This window comes from Doryrhamphus excisus, linkage group LG15, assembly GCF_037039965.1.
Source record: "Doryrhamphus excisus strain RoL-2023G ecotype Guam linkage group LG15, RoL_Dexc_Guam_v1.1, whole genome shotgun sequence".
Taxonomy (NCBI): Eukaryota; Metazoa; Chordata; class Actinopteri; order Syngnathiformes; family Syngnathidae; genus Doryrhamphus; species Doryrhamphus excisus.
In genome coordinates this window covers 6233369-6254022 of record NC_136371.1, presented here as the reverse complement: position 1 = coordinate 6254022, position 20654 = coordinate 6233369, and the positions used below count along the sequence as shown (strand labels likewise).

Below are 20654 nucleotides of genomic sequence, written 5' to 3'. Positions count from 1 at the left end.
CCTCGGAGGAGTCGTGGAGCTCCATGTGCTCCCTCAGCTGGGACTGCAGGGAAAAAACCTCCGTACACGAGGGGCAGGGGAATTCTCCCTCCGTATCCACCTTGTCCTCCTCTTCTTCTTTCATAGGCCTCCCTGGGCCAGCTCGGACGGTCTTGCCTTGTGCCAGGCTGGTCTTCACTTTCTCATTTGGTCTGTGCTCTGGTGACTGGGGATCTTTGGTGGCACTTCCTGTGACTTTACCTTTTTTGAATGCACCGAGACATGAAGGTCCAGTGTAGTGTGCATTCAGAGAGAGATGATGTAGAAAGAGCTTGCCACAGTTTCGACATGGGTACACATTTTTTTGCCTGCGCTTGTCCGCCACAGGCTGGCTCTCACTGACAAATTTTCTCTTTGTGTGCGATTTTATGCTTTGCTTCTCTTTGCGGTGCATACACAGCTTGGAGGTGTGCCTAAAGACCATGCCGCTGGAAGCACCGCCCACTGTCTGTTTTTTGGACTTGATTAGCTGATTTGTAGCAAGACTCCTTCCCCTTTGGGCCTTCAACAGCTCCTTTCCGTGACTGTACTTCATATGGCGTTGCACCCCTACTTGTGTGTGGAAGGTTCTTGAACAGATCTGACACACAAGATTAGGTATCCCGGGTCCTGAGACAAAGTGCTTCATGTTAGCCTCACAAACTGGTGGTGAAAGGACTAATAGGCTAGCATACAATATACCTGAACGAGATGGCTAATTGAAGTGATGCTAATGCATCAGTGCCTGAGTATGGGTAAAACATCTCCAACAATTCTGTAGGTTAGCATCTACAAGGGAAGGATGGCCATGGGGCGACTGTGGCTTCACTGGGGGGGGGGGTTGAACATGGAAATGGAAATAAAGTCTGATGCACTTGTGTAGCTGCAGAGACGAACCAAGGGAAGGTGAACTTCCTGGTGGATCAGCAGTTCTGTGGCATCATTGAAGCTTAGGCCACATTCTTCACAAACACAATGAGCGAACAAGCCTTCACTTTGTTACTGGCGAATGACCCCCGGGCCTTTGTTGTGCTCCAGCTGATTCCATCCATGCTTCGTCCACAGCGTCTCTCCTGCTGCGATATAGCATCACCAAAGCATAAGAAACCAATAAAATGATTTGGTAGCCATAAAATTAAAGTTACACTAGTTTAGCACATTTGCAAGCTTCAGTTTTTCCCTAATGTATATCACTTAATTAACATAAAAATTAGCAAATCCAGTGGAAAAGTATAAAATGCCTCAACCACTATCGGGAAGTTTAAGCAACTGCCGCTGACATCGCGGCTGCTAACACTAGCGCGTGGCTAACGCTAGCAAAACAAACACGTTGGGATTAACACAGTCTTCCTTTAAAAAAACACATAAATAAAACACCCTACCTTGCCACCTAAACACACGTTATTCGACAGTTGTGTGGTCAGATAGAAGAGCTCATTCTGAAAGTCCAAAACACGGCTATTGGCTGGCGAAAACAACCACTTCTCCTTCCCCTTAAATGAACGCAAACTTTAAGGGGGCGTTTCTAGTGCGGACAGCTTCCGTGACGCCAATATCTAACAACCAATCAGCTTTGGGCGTTTCTAGTGCGGACAGCTTCCGTGACGTCATTATCCAACAACCAATCAGCTTTGGGTTTTTCTAGTGCGGACAGCTTCCGCAACCAATCAGCTTTTGAGATTCCCATATCTTACTTACGTACGCTCACCTGTACAGATCCAATCAAATGTTTGGGCGCTTTCTCACTGAAAAACACGACAAACTGTGTCTCACAAACGTTCGACTGTAACTGTTCATTGTCACCTGTAATGCATTTTTATTTATGACCTCTAACATATCAAGACAACCACATGAAATGAAATGAAAACCACAGACAACATGATTGCCCAAAAAAAAATTATCGTTTAATATAAACAAACATAATATACAGCAGATACTGTAATAATTAAAACACTCCCTTTAAGGCTGAAGTAACTGTCTACAGACTTATTCTAAACCAGCTTGCATTGGCCCAAAGAAAGATTTGGCATATATTGATTAAACAACAACACACATTCATTAGTACGTTTTTTTTAGTAATCAGGTAAAACAACACCATGTATTGAATAAGTACGAAAAAACAAATAAATGTGGAAATAACACAGAGGCATGAGTGAAACTGCACCTGAATGAAGAAGCAAGGAAATATACTACCACATATATAAACAAAAGAAAACTGACAAAATAAAAACATTGATGGACAACAAAGCAGATTTTTTTCTGCTCCAAATTAGGTACATGGTAGTACCTAATATCAGCACCTTATTTACTATAAATACTGTACTCTATCAGTAGCTATGCCTTATTATGGATGAAGTGATATTTTAGAATAAAATAAAATGAATCCTGCACATCAATTTTGTTATATAGCTGCCATACAAGCCAGGCATGAGATACATACACAGCATGCCATAGCATTCAGTTGCTCTACATTACTATTACCTGCTCCCATTTATGGAAAATATCATTATCATCATTAAGTTTATGATTGTCAAATCTTCCAATTGTAAAATGTTTCATTTCATGTTTCTTGTCATAAGATTAAATGGGAGATTGCTCCCTTATACCAATCACCATATCTCATTCGTTATTTCCAATGTTGCAAATACGAATCAAACAAAGACATAAAAAGCGGAGCTGATGACGAAGCATTTATGTTACATCGTAAAAGACAGGAGCACATCTTCACAAAGGCATAATCATATACTTTTTTAGCTGCGATGCTTGTACAGGACTGTCTGACATACTTTGAATTGAATTAAAATACTCACCATTGTCCTTCAATACCACTGACTAAATCATGAAGTACATAGAACACGCTTTACACAGTCAATACTGTTGGAGCAAAACTAATCTAGTAATGACTATAAATTATTTATCTGTGTATCAAATCAAGGATCAGAACTCTGAAATACCAACTCCTGAAGTAATCACATGAGCTATATCTTGACCTTAACTGAAATATTAAAATATTCAATTTAAACCAATTGGTGTGACGTCTATAATAAAATAAGCTCAATATGAGTTCTAAAGCTACATTGACCTGGTGAGCCATTTCTCCTCAAGCTGTGGGACACTACAAGTCACCTCCTAACATTAACAAGCTTAATCTTTTTGCTACTTTTTGTACTTCTCTGAAAACACAATGAAATAAAGTAGGGGGTTCAGCATAATCCATAAACTATTGAGATTAAGTGGACCTTTCTCTGGAGCAGAGTAGTCTGATTGGCTGATTGTGCGGTGCGGGGCATTCTAATTACATCTGGCAACTTGTGTCTAAAGGGAGGGGACGCAGGTTTTACTTTATTTGTGGTACAGCTTTAAACTGTTAAAACTACATCCACGTACTGTATTGTACTTCTCCGTGTCCTTGCAGCTCCTTAAAAACAACTTCAAAATCAATAAAAATAAACTATGTTTAACCAGGATGATCTCACAGACATTCATCATCCCTTTAAATCACAAAATGTTCTTCTGAAAATACATTAGACAGGAGAAACAATCACTTGCATGACTGGAGCAAGATGGCATAGGCATGTGCTTTATAGTGTAACAGTCCAGTCCAGTCCAAACGGTCCTTATTCACTGTGTGGACCTCCGTACTCCAGTGTGACCTTCATCATGAGGTTCCTTATCACAGGACTGTCTTAGTAGGCTAATTCGAAGGCTCAGAGACAACACTGTCTTTGAGGGAACGTCTAAGACGTAGAGAGTTCAAGTGAGTTGAAGAATCAAGTCCACATCTTTAAGCACAGAATGCCTATCTCTTGTAGTGACTGGGCGCATCTGCAAACATGTACTTCAGTCTATAAGCTTCAGCCAACAGGAGGCCTACTTCTTCATTACCCCAGTGGATTGTGGGAAGGTTCTGCAGTAGTATAAGAAGGCCCTGAAGAGCAAAGGAAAATCAATCCCCAACAAGGAACACTGATGTGAAAGTCAGTTAGAAAGATCCTGCTGGGCATTCAAAGTCCTGGTGGTTAAAAGGACAGTACCCAATGGGATCCCTAATATGAGCCAGCTAACAATGCACGTCATTGGGACGCACCTATTTTGACTCTGAAACTCCTCTTACAGCGTTTTATCATTTTATATACATGCTGTGTCCATGTAAGAACGAGTACATTGATGGACTTGTACTCACACTCCGCTGTGATTAGTCACAATCTTAAGCTCTCCTGAGGACTTCAGGGTACGGAGGTTTGCGTTTACTGAGTGCAGGCAATCTGCCACTGCTTGAAGTATGATCACAACACGAGCCTAAAAAACTTACCGCACCCTGCCAAGTGCTCGCCACCCCGAATGCTGCACCAATCTAAAGCTCTTTAACGCGCCACCCCGATGAGATATTTTTTGTGGCAGGTTTTGCAGGGTGCAAAACTTGCTAAACTGTGTGTGAAAATCGAATAAACCAATAAAAAGGATATTGTATTACATGTGGTTACTAAATTTTACTTAAGTAAATTTACTTAAGTCATGCACGATTAATAGGTCAGTTGGTCTACAGGGAAGCCTAGAAAAATCCCATAAATAAGCAATGCCAGGAAGACCAAGGCTTGTTTACTGTAAATCAGCCTTGGTGTTTGGGGTTCAAAATGAACATATTATCAAGTATGGTGACTAAGACTATGACTATGCATACCTGAAAGTCGATCATAGACAGAATTTCTTTGCGCCATTCAATGAGGAATGCGGCGCAGACGTATAAGTGAAAGTGGGAGAATCCTTCTGCTTCAGCCTGTGAAAAGACAAATGAAGCATAATGAACCCAATACAACACAAACATAGTTCCAAAGTTTGAACTAAACATACCAAAACAACAAAAAAAACATTTGCGCATTCTTGGGTAATTTTGCTCCTATTCAAGACTCTATATACTTAAGTCTGGAACATGGTGCATACGCCACCTGGTAGGTGTCCCAGAGACGGATCGTGCAACGCAGTGGAAGCTCCCTCATCAACAGATTGTTCATCCAGCGGAAAGCAAACTGTAGGTACTCCACCTCATACTTTTTGAAATGATTGTGAATGTCCTCTGGAGACAGAAACACGTACACACCAAAAAATCCAAAATGTGTTCTTTCACTTTCTGCATGAATTAGCTTCTATATGAAGAATGGGATTTCTGGGTATGTTTTAAAGTCAGTGGATGAACAAAGGACAGGCTTACCATCGATCCGACTGACAAGCTCCTCTAAAGCTTTGACTTTGTTCTGGATTCCCGGCTGAGCAAAGGTGTAATTGTCCTAAAATAACAGTAGTTTCACAAACCCAGCACATTTTAAGAATATTAGTCATGCATACAGTATATGCATACAGACCTGTATTCCATCCAGCAGCTTGCTCATACACCAGAAACTGTCAGCCTCAATGTTTCTTTGAGTGTCCAGCGGCAGGGCAGCTACCTCAAAGTTCTCCATGTCCTCCACTGGAAGAGCAAATAACTAAGTGAGAGTGTAACACTGGGAATGATGACATCAACTGACAATGGATAAAGAAATACAAATATATATATATATGTATACTTGTCTGATTTTCCCACTAGCAACTTACTGACAAACTCGGAGAGGAAGACAACAAAAAAGGGTGTGACTAGATCATTGATTCCCTGGACATAACCACTGGCCGGGTGTCGAATTGCCCAGATGAAGAGAATACGTTCGAACACCTAAAAGGAAGAGACAACAACACTACTTTTAAGTAACATCTAAATAACATCCACGTCAAACTTATAAAAAGGTATGTGTTTAAAATAAAAAATCACTGGTTTACTGAGTGTTAGGAGTTGGTGTATACACTCTGGTTTACACTCCGGTTGTGTATAAAAAGGAAGTGTGTGATATCTGTCACTGTTTTGCTTGAACTATAGATGAAACGGATCAGAGAAGTTATTGTATTGCTTATTCAGCTGTTACCTCTTGCACAACGGGCTGCTGAAACAATGGAATGAGAGGGTTGGTCCTTGGAATGTCGATGTGAATCTACAGAAAAGGGACAATTAATGCCCAAGCTTCCTTTTTAGATCATATTACGGTGTCAACTGTAAAATCACCTGTCGGTATGTGTCTTTGTAGTGTTCATCTGTTCTGGAGTGATAATATTGCACAATGAAGCCGAAGTATTCCTCTCGCTTCCTTTTGAGTACTAGCTCCCTGCGCTCCTTATTGGCTGGCAGGTAGCCCTGATGGGGAGCAGAGAGGAGAGGTGATGGAGGGTATGAGGAAAGCAACGAGCTACACAGACTCAGTTAAAGTAAATTATGGAGTAGAACTTCAGAACTGTGTATAATGAAACTTACAGAGAGAAGCCTCCATGTGATTGGACGGACTTCCCTTGGTATACCTGACCAGCTGTGCTTCCGGAGCTCCTCTGAAATCCATGAGAATGTGCACAATTAGTACCATCACAACTAGTACTTACAAAATGTACATATACATATATGTACATGTACATATATGTGCTGTGTCCTACCAAGGTCAGTATTGGCACTAGCCAGCAGCTGCTTGAATTTGTCCAGCCGGCTCTTCTCCCTCACTGTCATGGGAGGGGCTCCTGACGCGTTCTGGTCTGAAATGCGCGCCACAAGTGGGATGATGGGTCGAACCGGGAGAGACTTCTGCTTCTGCAGTGTGGAGCGAACTGTCGAAGGCCAGACAAGCAAATGGAAAACATCCAAGATGATTGGTCGGATATTGCGATGTGGTATCAGAGGTGGGACATTTTAAGCATAGCTCAGTTAACTTGATACATCTTAATCAAGAGTCAATCGATACAGCTCGATAGCATTGCAGAACTGGGACATGCATTGTAGGAAAATATTAAACAAACATTTTAAACCTGTGTGACAATTAAGAAGAGAAAATTTGGTTAAATGGGGGCAAATCACCTTATTATTTGACCTAATATTGGTCATAACAATGTTTTGAGTGGTTTAGCGTTTTTACTAGAGCTGTCAATGAATTAAAATATTTAATCACAATTAATTATAGTTTGTCCATAGTTAACTAGTTAATTGATCACAGATAAAGAAGATGGTATCTATATAAGTGTACCTTTGAAAGTTTTTTTATAAACCTATCAACATGAGATTGGATAACATGTTTTTGTTTATTAAACAATCTGTTTTTTTTAAGCATTGCAACACAAAATGGACCTTCATGTATAAAAAAAAAAAACACATCAAGAGGAACCAGTTGAGGTGGCTCGGGTATGTAGTCTACTTTGGGAACCAATCATCTATTGTATAGACTCAAAATAAGATGCTAGATGTAATCCTAACAACCTCAAATCTATAATTACCTTTCCCATGAGCCACTTCATAAGATGCTCAATGGTTAGTCACGCAGTAGGACCTTCAGCACGATATTAGTCTCCTACCTGAGGACGTGCAGAGGTGGACCTCGCTGTTTGACTTGACAACTTTGCCATTGATGTGCTTGTGCTCCGTGTCCTCCTCTGTTGAGTGTGACATTCCACTATGTGTGACCCCAGTCATGCCTTGCTGCTCAGCAGAAAAGAAGCAGCGTATCACTTAAATTTCTTTATTTGGTCACTGAAAATTGTTGTTCATATGTTGCGACTGCTCTAAATGCTCTCCACATTATTATTATTATTATACAGGAGACAGGTAACGACATTTTGTTGGCAATTTCACTGCTGTGTTATTGTGTAATGACAATAAAGGAAGTCTATCGATCTAAATGAAATCACATCAAGCTTCTTCTTAGTAGTTACCTGCTTTTGAGTGAACACAGAGTGTGGGCCAGACGGCAGGGAAGAACAGAGGGCGGGCCCGCCAAGGAAATCGTCATCTCCCTCATCGTCATCAATGTCCCAAGCATCGTTTGTGCTGCGAGCAAACTCATGAAAGCTTGACGTCTTTTTAGACTTGAGATTGTTGAACTTCAGCTTTGCGTCTTTGGGATATCTGCATCAGCAAAGGCAGGAAACCAACAAGAAACAAACCATTCGTTTTTTTTATTGAGGGGTGGTGTGGGTAGTATACAATCATACAATACAACATAAATGTGGGAAAAATAATGTGGGAAACGATCTGGCTGCACACCAAATCAAACTGAAGGAAATGAAAGGCATCCATGCAGACAACATGATTGCATGCAGTCCACAGCCTGTGAGCACTTACAGGCGTCGCAGTCGCGGGTCCAGGGGAGGATGCTGTGCTCCATAAACAGGCTGCACACTGAAGAAGACCACATGTGAACTACATATGCCTACAAATACATCACTACCTTTTCTTCTCTGTGCATTCTATGAGTCATGGGTGAGGGCTTTCATTATTATTATTTAAAAAATGCCCAACCAGTGGTTTTGACAGACGTGGTCTGCTGTCACTGTAAGGATGACAAGTTTGTTCCTGTCGTTTGCATAAGTCAACTGAAAGGATAAAGTTGTTGCCTCGGAACTGGGCTGGCTCATTATCTAACCACACCAGAGTCTGTCAGACTTGTTTTATCAGGAGCAAGTCAAGAACAGGCAAGATGCTGGTGTCCCCTTTCAAACATACAGTAACGTAGAGCTGCAACTAGTGATTACTTTCATAATTGATTAATCTGAAAGTTGTTGCTTTGCTTAGTCAATCAACCAGGCCCTGGACAGACCACATCAACATGAAGCAGTCTGGTCCACAGCGTATCAGAAAAGAGTCGTTTGAAGATGTTTGCTTTTAGATTTAACTGTCAAAACGACTTCTTTCTTCTTCCTCTTCTTCCATGTCCATTATGTCATTCCAGTTTGTTTTTGATTGGAAACTACTAAAGTAAAACAACAATAAAATTGCCTTCCATGATATAACCATGTCAATGATACTTAGCTTTCAAGATTATTTAAAAAGGTCTGGGTCAGGGGTGTGGAAAGTGCAGCCTGGGGGCCATTTTCAGCCTTCACCTTGTTGTTTTACTGACTCTTAGCATATTGTAAATTAAAATTATTAGAAAGATTATTAATTTGATAAACTCCAGTTCACAGCTAACCTGGGTTGAGAATGGTAACATTACCAATATACAAGGTACACGTTGTTGTGTTATTTGTAATGAATCTGAAACCAAATGCAGATGGTTTCATTTTGGCTACTTCTATCACTAAATGGTGCTACATACTTGTGTTGTGAGTTCAACTGACATGCCATTACAATGACATTCATACGTAGCCACTATTAGGAGGCAAGTGCTATTGGGCTTATGCTAATTAGCAGAACTACTTAGCCAGAGTCGGTTAGCCTTTGCTAGCACTCCACCCGCCAGCACAAGCAGCATATGGCGGGGCTACATGCGAGTACTAACAGATGCCTATCTGGGCGTCTAACAACGAAACCCAGGAATATATATTCACTATTATCAGACAAATATGTAAACATATGTAAAAAAATAAAAAATAAAAATCCACAACTATGACAGCTCATTTGCTGCCACACTGAGCCAGATAACTCACCTTACATGTTATGTTCAAGGTCTGGTACAAGGTCTTCCAGACAACATCAAGACTATCAGTAAAAGCTAGCAGGGGAAGTCCTACCTTCCGGGAACCTTTGCGCTTCTCCTCCAAAAATTTATCCTGTTTTCAGTGGCCATACTCGGATATGACAGCACTCCCTCAGGCCGACACTAAGACCGGTTCCCTGCACAGAACAACCATGAGGAAACGGCTTATGCCAGTCATTCGAGTCCATTCAGGTCAGGTCCTGTTGACTCTGTCTGTTTCCCGCCTTGGCATGAGTTTATACTACCAATAGAAACACTGTTTATCGTTTAAAAGCAACCGCAGAGATAATACGAGTCGATGGAAGTCGCCATCTTGAGACACACTGAATCCAAGAATGTGATTGGTGAAAAGGACAAACAGGTGCAGGGGGAGTAGCCAATAGGGGGAGCGCGAGGGAGGGTCCTGGATGTCGTTATAAACGCGCAGCGCGGAGACGTTAGAAACTTTGTTGTTGTTGGAAACTTTGTTGTTTCCCTGTTTTTGGCTCACTTTCACACTGTTCAACGGCCTGCTGCGTTGTTTATATGTGCCTTCAAAATTTACCAGGTAGGAATCACAAACTTTTAAAAAAAAGGAGAGCAACCAAAACCCACAAACAAATTAACTTTGTTGACCACAACTAGATCCATACGCTTAATAGCCAATTTGGAATATTAGAGCTGAAACACGATCATAAAAGGAAGGAAATGAAAACAAAATTAATGCATTGTTAAAGTTGACTCACAAAATAATTCGTAAATCAAAACATTTCTTCTGCATTTGGACCTTTTATCTGATGAGCATAGTACTTCTCTTTTTTGTGCTGTATTTAAAGCCTCCTTTCACTAGAGGGCAGACTTTCTTCTTTCTCAATGAAACCTGTTAAGCCACCCATTATTTACTGTAAATACTCTATATGTTGCATGTCTTAAGATCATAAGCAAGCAAATAAAACTGAAAGTAATTTAAAACAATATGACTCAGTCCAGTTGAAGACACACTGACAATTTCTATGTATTCAAATGCTGGCAAATGGGATGTGACTTTTCATGGTGTGCCTGTGTTTGAATTGCAGGTGCTCTCGTCTTTGTTTATTTAGTGAAATCACTGCAACACCTGTCTTCACATAGTCCAGTAGCCAACGAACTTTAACTGACAACATCCAGGTGAGTGTTGATATTTGGGACTCAATTCCCATTCACTCTTAACAGAGGATAGCTCCATTCACTCATTTTGTTGGACGCACCATAGCTTAGTGGTAAAAAAGAGATTTTCAACATGGCCTTAAGATGACCTTGTGTGCTGTGCTGTGCTGTGAAGTGGTCACTTCAGAGAAAACAAGAGCTGGCTGAGAGGGGATACATGAAGACAAGTCACACAGCAGGACGATGCTGAACTCTCCGTAAACCGCTAGAATGGCTCCACGCATAACATTTTACCAAACAAGATCCTGCATTGACTTTGAACTTTTTCCTAGCTGTTGGACAACTATCAAGGAGATTCCTCTTCTCAGCAGATTCACTTTAAACCTGACCTTGTCCAGTAATATTTCTGTCCCTAGTGTGTACAGAAGAGACTAGGTTTGTATGTCAACATGGTACATACTCAGTGTAGTTAAGGCCAGCGGTTATTTTATATTTTGCTGAATGTATAGCATTATAGTTTAAAAAAAAAAGTGAAGATGAACCTCTGCTTTGTGACCTTGTCATCTTGAGATCTTTTTTCATCTTTTGTGTTATAGTTACATAGGATTTTGCACTTTGATGTTGTTTGCGTGAATGAATACAAAAATCGTTCAAATAATGCTAATTTTTAGTTTTTCTCCAGGCATATGGTGATGTATGAAGGCAGCGGGTCACCAATCACCTTTCTACCACTCTTTTATTGTGATCAGGCCATGAAGGATTGCCAGTTTTTTGAGAAAGGTAAGAAAGCAACACTGCACTATAGCTGGAAATGAACTTGTGTTGTTTTGTTGTGGGCCTGTGACTATATTGCAAATGGGAAATATATGTTGTCAATTATGTCAGTTTATTTCATAACACAGAATCCTTCCTGCATATGCTTATTTCTTATTCTTATATCTTATGAACCCTATAGATTGACATCAATTGCATATTAAAGAGACTGTATGCAACCGGATGCTCAAGATTACAATTATGTCAACCACTACCAGCAAGCACATGTTCCCAATAGTGGTTGAAAATAGATTGTACAAAATTTTCTGTTTGACCGAATTAAAAACAGTAGAATGTTAGTGCCCTCAAGGCAGCTGGGCAACCCGTTGCAAACTGTCCCTTTAAATCAGTGCTTCTCAAATAGTGGGGCGGGGCCACCTGGGGGAGAGTGGGGGGAGGCGTGGTTAATGGAGTGCCTAGAGCAGGGGTCTCAAACTCAATTTACCTGGGGGCCACTGGAGCTAGGGTCTGGGCAAGGCTGGGCCGCATCAGGTTTTCCAAAAAAAAAAACACATTTATTAAACACCAAAAAATATACAAACTTTTTCAGTGCTTTGGTTCCGATTTTCTACAAGAAAAGCTCTGATAAAACATTCCACTGTTCTCAAATATCTTAATTTTTATTTTTATGCACAAAATAAGATGAAAAATAAATAAACAAATCAAGATTAAAGAAAATTAATCAACCAGTAATAATAAATATAATAATAATAAAACGGCAAATAATTAAAAATTAAGAAACCACATATAGTTGGTGGGTAGACAAATTATTTTTTTCAGATTAAAATTAACAAAGCATTATTAGAGCCCTGTAGACATGACAAAACACGACTATAGTCACATTTATACTCTTTATTTACAACATATTGTGCAACTGCAGGGTCTTGAGACACATGCTAACTCGCAAACTAGAGAGCTAGCGACCTAAAAGGTAGCTTTCAAGTTATTTTCTTTAAACTTAAATAGCCAAAAACTTACCACTTCCACACGGATAGAGAGGATAACTATTAACAGTTATTTAACCTTTAACATGAACATTAATCAAACATAATAATTTTTTCTGGGTACATGATACCATACAGCATCCATATCAAACTTTCAACTTTCATTAAACTTTCATATCAAGGCGGGGGCCTCAAACTAGTGTCCTGCGGGCCACATTTGGCCCGCGGGCCGCGTGTTTGAGACCCCTGACCTAATGTTACTGCAGACAAACATGTTCACGTTGTGAATTTGATTCCCGGTCAGTGAGCACTTGGAACTCTCCAATGACAAGCCCTAATTATTATTTTTTTTTTTACTTTACTTTTTATTATTTTTTTAAGTTAAGATAAGTAACATTTATTCATAACAAATCCTTTTTAATGTGTGCATATTCTGCTGCCATGCACAGTGCATGCAGAGTGTAGCTTCAATATCCTTTCACTAATTTGTGACGGGGAGATGCATATGGCAATGTAGAAAGTCACAATAAATTTGCAATAAATCATCAAGCATATGCCGCAAGATGTTAGTCCGAGTTAGCAAATTTTCCAGTTGTGTTAATGACTGTTAACGCCCATAAATTATTACCATAACTTTTAATTAGTCAACATTTCCACTCCATCTGCAAATCAGCGCACTGATCAATAGCTTGGTAATAACACTAACTGTCAAAGATGAAGCCAGTAAATAACAGTGTTAGTGTCACAATACTGGCAACATATTAGCTTTACATGTGAGGGAATGGGTTATCATTGGGGATATCCTTTGTAGAATACTCTTTTGTGATGTGCATGGATAGATATTTAGATAATATTGTCTTGTGGGTATGAAGATGAAAGTGTCATCTTTGACCGACAGTCAATAGACTTCTACTTATAGAAGGGTTGTAATCATACCTTGCATGTGGATTTATTGCTGACTTATGCTTATTTATTTATTATCATGTCATGAAAACCTGGTGTCATGGGAAAAAAACTAAATAAAGAAATAATAATACACAGTGTGCCACTGTATAGTAGAGTAGCAGTGGTGATTTTGAAGCAAATATTCATCTTTACCTTTTACCTCTGTGACATTATCATGATTAGCATCTTTATAACCATCCTAGTTTACATGCTCGGTTTAACTTTGTGAGAGGTTGTGTGCAATTGTAATGTCAACGCCGAGTGTGTGCCCGGGTAGATTGACTTATGAGCGTGAATGGAGTGAGTTGTATTTGACCATGTGCATTGTGTTTTATGAGATGAACAGGCTTTAATGACTCTGTCACCAGTAAATGGGCTCTGATTTGTAGCGCAGCTGTCGCCCCTGCACCATGATCAACTCGGCCTTCTGGAAAAAAAACAAGCACATATTTTCATACTAAACCATGCACAGCGCAAGCTAACGTAGATTGGTATTCTGCCACAAATTGTCTCATTAAAGTGTGCTATTGATACAGAGAGTAATTGCAATTTGAAGTCTAATCAGAGAGAAATCACAGCTGTTCAGATGCAGGTGCCAGTTAGACCCTACATTTTACATCCAATCAATGTACCTATTCCTCTGAGATCCCCGCTTTTCTATTATTTTATATTGGTAATGTGGATTTGGTCCCATTCATGTGAATGCCATGCAGATGGAGTTAGGAGTGTTATTCATTAACCAACTGTGCAGATGCAGCAGGGAGATTCTGGTATATAGGGGCACTGGAATGGTGCATGGAGGGACCTTTCAGTTAGACTATCATCTTTATTTAGCTATACACAGCATGTCTACCCTATTAATATACACAAGAGGCCTTGGGGCAGCAATTATATATCACTGTGCAAAACGATTAATGTATAACATTTATGAAATATCACACATAACCAAAATGTGTTCGCTTAACGCTGTCTATCTGTTTGTGCAGTTGTAGTTTTGACCAGCAGATGTCACTGTTGCAGAGGATTCACGTTTGTTGCAATTGCACTTCACCAACTTGAATACATACAAATCTTTTTGGCATTTGTGTTATTTTTAATAACGATTGTCACTGCAACTTGATTATGTTTGAAATGATTTCCTATTAGGACCTTCTCCGGGTCGTTTGTGGTTTTGTGTTGTCTACTCCTCTCTGCTCATTTCTAGTTATTATCCTCAGCAGCCTTTCCACTCATGTGTGCTGCACCTTGTTGACTTTAGCCTCATTAGAGGGCCAAATGAATATGACAAGTTGTGACATTAGGCTACAGCTGGAACGAATGTGCCAGCCCCTCAGTCTCCTGCATGTCTAATTTTTCTCTCCTGGCTTCCCACTCACACATTCATTTGTTGCTTACTTATTTTTACGGCGAAGGGTATGTCGGTGTTGATTTGTTTGTGGCAATATGGGTATGTGTTTTGAATTGGATTGCACGCTTTGATGCAGCGATAGATTGTAAACTGTGATTTTATTAAATCCTTCATTAGGATTCATCAGCAAGATTGAATCAGAGAAAGGTCACTGTGCAGATGCACCCCCCACCCCTCTCCTTATGCGCCCTTGTTTACTCCAACTCCCCCCTCCTTCCACTTGGTACAGCAAAGTGGACTGCATGGTTCTCAAACATCATTCTCCCTCATGCGCTCTTGAGCACACTCTTCTCTTGGTGGCCCTTGCCTGTGAAACACATTTGCGATGAAATTGGGTAAAAATGATCATCATGGACCTGCTAGAGAAACACAAGGTGAAAGGGACATTAGTGTCCCCCTCAACACCCACCCATCCCCACCGTGAACGTCCACACGCATCTTCAGACTCACCGAGGCTGGCGCCATGTGGGACGCCTATGCCACAAATCATTTGTATACTCTCATTTCTGCAAGCGGCCCGTGATGTTGCTTACTGCTTAGTGAGCAGATGACTTTCAGAAAGAGGAGAGAATTGGAAGAGATGGGGACACGAGGAACGAGAATAGGGCGGGGGGGGGGGGGGGGGACTGATGAAGGGAGGTGTGGCAATTTGCCGGCATGTGAGGAGTGGGATCTGACATTGAGAGAGAAAATGTGTGCACCATATGTCAAGTTCTGGAAAAAAAGACATTCATTGTGCACCTATTCTTCAAGTGTCCTGGCACCATTTTTACTTTTCACAATAAAAGCATTTTAGTTGTTTATTGAATCCTATTTACTAAACCCACATTCCGGCAATGATCATTGCGGCCCCCCCTTAAAACAAGAAATCTGGAGAACATATTGTCTGTAGCTAGTGTTTGGTCATCTTTGTCTCCCTCACATGTACACACACACACACACACACACCCTTCCCCCACCCGTGCCCAGTGTGAGACATCATGATTCTTCTGGTACGCTGAATACATTCTTCATGCAGGCTGAGCATTGGTCCATGCAGGTGAACATGTGACATTATATGAAAAGATTATTTCACCTCCACACACACACACACACACACACACACACACACACACACACACACACACACACACACACACATGAAGCACCAGGTTCATAAAATAACCATAATTATTTATCAGGACATACATACATACATACCACATGCGCCCACCCCCACGTGCACTTAAATGCATACACAGAGATTTGCACATAAATATGCGCATACACACATACATATGTACATATATATACAAACATCTTTCTGCATACAAATGCTCTTTTATTCCACGACCGCCCCCCCACCCCACTACACACGCCTACACGCGCACATGGATAGACAGGTTGATGTCGAGTAAATATAGCGCAGAGACACTTTGGCACAGTGACCTGCAGAGGAACCCACACACTGAGTTTGCTAGTTCCACAGGGCTTTGTGTTTTCAGGAAATCCATGAAGTATTCATGGCCCAGTCACAGGAATCTGTAAGGCAGGATATTAGAAACCGCACCGTAGTGCAAGTCCACGCCGAGCGGCTCAGTGGGACGCTTTTAGTGTTAAACAAGACACTCTGGATTTGTTTTTTTTTGTGTGAACCTACATACGCTATTATCTTACCCACGTTCCTTTTACTCTGTTATTGTGTTTCTGTAGTATTTTTTGCTATGTCACTAGGGTAGGGTTACATGCTGAGGGTGCTAATGGTCATGCTTGACTACACGCTTTGAGAAATAAGTCTTTTTTTCGTCATTATATGAATGCCGTCTGAGACTTGACTGTCTTGAGTACACACACACACATTCTCTTGCACACACTCACACACAAAGCTCTATGTGACCCACATTTATTAGGGCCTCCAGGGAGTTCCAGGGGTGGGGTGCCCCCATCACGGTGCATCATGGCTGGCTCTTGATTGTGAACTTTGCAACCCCTGAAGTGTAGATTTTCCATCCTTTACAGCAGGGTTACAGCTAGCTTATATATTTTGGAAGGTATCTCTTGGCATGCCTTCCTCTGACAGTCTGACAATGGATCTTTATATTTATATTAAGTTTGTGTTTATGTGACATGAGCCAACACCTCTGATTCCAAAGGCCTTGGACAGATTATATTGATATGGCAACACATTGAAGCTGAAATCTGATTGGACCAAAAAAAAAAAAACATACACAGATGACTTACTGGAAGCACCGCAGCCAAGAAACAAGCTACAAAATGACTGTTTGGGATAAATCAATACAATGTAATGGAACACATTTAAGTTTAAAATGTTGGTCAGAAAAGGAAAATGTGAAGCTCAGGACGTGGTCTCCTTGCGTTTGAATTTTATGCTGCCAAAATTTGGAACAGTCTTCCTAAAGATGTGCGACAATCATCAAAATTGGTAATGTTGAAATCCAGTTCTGTATCTGCATTCTTCATTTTGAATTCATTTTGAATATTCTGGTTTTATTGAATGATTTTAGGGCTGCACGGTGGTCTAGTGATTAGCACGCAAACCTCACAGCTAGGAGACCAGGGTTCAATTCCACCCTTGGCCATCTCTGTGTGGAGTTTGCATGTTCTCCCCGTGCATGCGTGGGTTTTCTCCGGGTACTCCGGTTTCCTCCCACATTCCAAAAACATGCTAGGTTAATTGGTGACTCCAAATTGTCCATAGGTATGAATGTGAGTGTGAATGGTTGTTTGTCTATATGTGCCCTGTGATTGGCTGGCGACCAGTCCAGGGTGTACCCTGCCTCTCGCTTGAAGACAGCTGGGATAGGCTCCAGCACCCCGCGACCCTTGTGAAGAAAAAGCGGTAGAAAATGAATGAATGAATGAATGAATGAATGATTTTAGGGCTGCACGGCAGATGAGTGGTTAGCGCGCAGACCTCACAACTAGGAGACCAGGGTTCAATTCCACCCTCGGTCATCTCTGTGTGGAGTTTGCATGTTCTCCCTGTGCATGCGTGGGTTTTCTCCGGGTACTCCGGTTTCCTCCCACATTCCAAAAACATGCTAGGTTAATTAGCGACTCCAAATTGTCCATAGGTATGAATGTGAGTGTGAATGGTTGTTTGTCTATATGTGCTCTGTGATTGGCTGGCGACCAGTCCAGGGTGTACCCTGCCTCTCGCTTGAAGACAGCTGGGATAGGCTCCAGCACCCCCATGACCTTCGAGAGGAAAAAGCGGTAGAAAATGAATGGATGAATGAATGTTGGTCAGTCCTTGTAATAGTTAGGCCCGCAGTTAAGGCCTTGCTGGCCCTGACTGCACACCGCTGATCCAGATACAGCCCCGAAAATCATAACATTACCCACTGTTATATGTGATCTTCCATAAATCTAGTAGTAGGCTCCTCTGCTCCTCTGCAGAAGTGTCTCAAGAGGTCTTTAACTGTGTCCCTAACTGGTCTGGGAGCGCCTTGAGATCAGCCGGGAAGAGCTGGACTAAGTAGCTGAGGTGATGGATGTCTGGGCTTCTCTGGTCCTCGGATAAGCGACCTCATCTCTTTTCACCCTGTTAAAAATACTATCTGAACCTGTTTATATTAAATAGTGTTTTTTCACAGTACAAATAAAGTACATTTGCATTTGAGTGAGTTAACAAGTCATTTTAAAAACTGATGACAGTTGGTGTGATTGAGGCAGGTTTGTCATGAAAAGCTTACTGCCTGCACAGGAACTGTTTACACCAAGTAACAGAGTTTCACTGAGTGACAGGTTAGTGTAGCGCCTCGATGTGAAAAGCATCGCCCACCAGCACACAAAGTTGACTTGTTTGCACATCAACAGAGCACCGTTTGTGACAAACTGCAAACTTTTCAAAACCAAATTGGAGAATAGACACTATGATACACAGAGCTTTAGTTTGGCTTCTTCCTTTCTCAGGCCAGGTGGGTAAAGTTTTGGGTAGTAACTCACAAACGGGATGGCTTTGAAAAGCAACCCTGACTTTAATAGACAGTGTGCTCTTCAGTCTTCATGAATAATTCTGCAGTGTTGCTTTTCACTGTTGCTGTTGCTGTCAGCCGTGGTGTCACTCCTGTCTGAGAGAGGCAGTGGAGACAGATGACTCTTTACACTTCAGTCTCCTCTGCACTTCCTTTCATTCAGAGGCACAGGAAGAGAGCAGGAGAGAGAGGGAAGTCATGTCTCCCCCCGTCTGGCATAATGGCCTGTTTGTGCCCTTGGTAGTGAGGAGGGGCAGCCGAGGCAGGCAAACAGAGCGCAGCGGAAGTCGGCACTAAGTTCAAGCTATCCAAAAAAACTTAACAAAAGAAAATGGCACCTGCCAAAGTCACAACAGTCAATACCGGGTCGACTTTCTCTCTTCTCAGACTAGCCACGTATACATGGACCCAAATACTCTAATTGCATTTGGTTTATTTGCTCAAAAGGAAAGAATTTAACACTTCATTCCGAAAGAAAAGTGCCAGTCCGAATGAATAATCGGATTCACAGGGGTGGAATATTCCTAATCCTTTACCCGCTCAAATGGAAAGTTGTCATGGTGCGTTCTTCTTCATTGTGTTTTTCTTCGGTGTGCATTACCGCCATCTGTGGAACAGAATCTAAACCCTTCTATACTTTATTCACGTTTGTCCAGTTTGTCTTTAAAAAGAAAATATATATCTATATAAAACATATCCCAAATTTAATTATTCATTTTCTACCGCTTTTCCTCACAAGGGTCACGGGGGTGATGGAGCCTATCCCAGCTGTCTTTGGGCGAGAGGCAGGGTACACCCTGGACTGGTCGCCAGCCAATCACAGGGCACATATAGACAAACAACCATTCACACTCACATTCATACCTATGGACAATTTGGAGTCGCCAATTAATCCAGCATGTTTTTGGAATGTGGGAGGAAACCGGAGTACCCGGAGAAAACCCACACATGCACGGGGAGAACATGCAAACTGAGATGGCCGAGGGTGGAATTGAACCCTGGTCTCCTAGCTGTGAGGTCTGCGCGCTAACCACTCGACCGCCGTGCCACCCTAATTATAAAATATTAGCAATATTATCTTTTCCTGTTTAAATGTATCCCGGGTGCGCTCTTTCATTCTTTTCATTCTTTTTTTATGACGTAACACACAGCTCGAGACGTTCTCAATAGTTCTCTCAAAAGTTTGTTTTTGATCCAAATTAAAATTTCAATACTGGACAAACAAAAAACTCACAATACGGAGTTATTCCAACAAGTGAAAGAAAAACTCGGGGAAGTTGGTATCACATGATGTTGATGTTTACTCTTTACTGCGCATGCCCCATTGACTCTTCTGTTTGATTATAGCGGTGCATGTAGACTAGAGACTGGAATATTCCTTTCCATGTATACCATGTTTTCGGAAAAGTCATTCGGAAAGAGGAAAAACTTCTGGCTAATGACATAATTTCATTCACAAGAATCCGTTTTCATTGGCCAATTCCGTGATTCCGTTAATGCAGAAAGCCCTATACCCTCCGTATGCCAATACAGCAACATCCAATACCAATCTGTTTTGCTTACTTCATTTTTCTTCATTTTTCTTTATTCAATCAATGTCCCTCACAAAGGCCCTTTTGCCCTTCCTTCCCGAATCCACTTATTCTCCTCTTCTCCCTCACAAACACTATCTCCCTTACTGCCCACCCCAATTCTTCCAGCCGTCTCTATCTTCTCCATCTTTCTATGCACTTTGCCTCGCATCCTCTGCTATTTCCCATAACTCTGTTTTACGTCCACCCTATCCTTCCCCTCCCCCTCTATTCTCTTCTTCGATTTCCCCGGTGGACTCTTACAGTAAACTGCCTTGTGTAATTTAAATGCAGGGCCTTCTTTCAAATAGATGGCG

General features: G+C 41.3%; 2 protein-coding genes across 7 annotated transcripts in view; one reads left to right on the top strand and one right to left on the bottom strand.

Annotated features, from left to right (window-relative positions):
- Positions 1-1906: 1906 nt before the first annotated feature.
- Positions 1907-9891, bottom strand: tbc1d22b (TBC1 domain family, member 22B). Its single transcript, XM_058052340.2, has 14 exons — positions 9589-9891; positions 8201-8257; positions 7792-7984; positions 7435-7558; positions 6529-6696; positions 6356-6426; positions 6110-6238; positions 5973-6038; positions 5611-5725; positions 5379-5485; positions 5228-5303; positions 4965-5092; positions 4700-4795; positions 1907-3946 (listed from the first exon to the last, which is right to left on the bottom strand). Exons 1-14 carry the CDS (start codon positions 9642-9644, stop codon positions 3818-3820), a joined length of 1515 nt encoding a protein of 504 aa, XP_057908323.2. The 5' UTR covers positions 9645-9891; the 3' UTR covers positions 1907-3817.
- Positions 9892-9981: 90 nt separating this feature from the next.
- LOC131104023 (myelin transcription factor 1-like) overlaps positions 9982-20654 on the top strand; it is an 89088-nt gene continuing 78415 nt past the window's right edge. For all 6 annotated transcript variants that reach the window (XM_058050703.2, XM_058050706.2, XM_058050704.2 and 3 more), the window contains exons 1-3: positions 9982-10101; positions 10610-10700; positions 11362-11459. In XM_058050703.2, coding sequence (XP_057906686.2) covers positions 11366-11459 — 94 coding nt within the window. In that variant the 5' untranslated portion in view covers positions 9982-10101; positions 10610-10700; positions 11362-11365. The remainder of the gene's footprint in view (positions 10102-10609; positions 10701-11361; positions 11460-20654) is intronic.

Bases quoted from the DNA above. Each gene is read 5' to 3' on its own strand.
- tbc1d22b (XM_058052340.2), bottom strand. From the start codon at position 9,644: ATGGCCACTGAAAACAGGATAAATTTTTGGAGGAGAAGCGCAAAGGTT. The intron at 6,039-6,109 runs GTGATTTTACAG...CCTTTTCTGTAG, and splicing joins ACAAAGACACATACCGACAG to ATTCACATCGACATTCCAAG. The intron at 5,093-5,227 runs GTAAGCCTGTCC...TTCTGTCTCCAG, and splicing joins GCTTGTCAGTCGGATCGATG to AGGACATTCACAATCATTTC.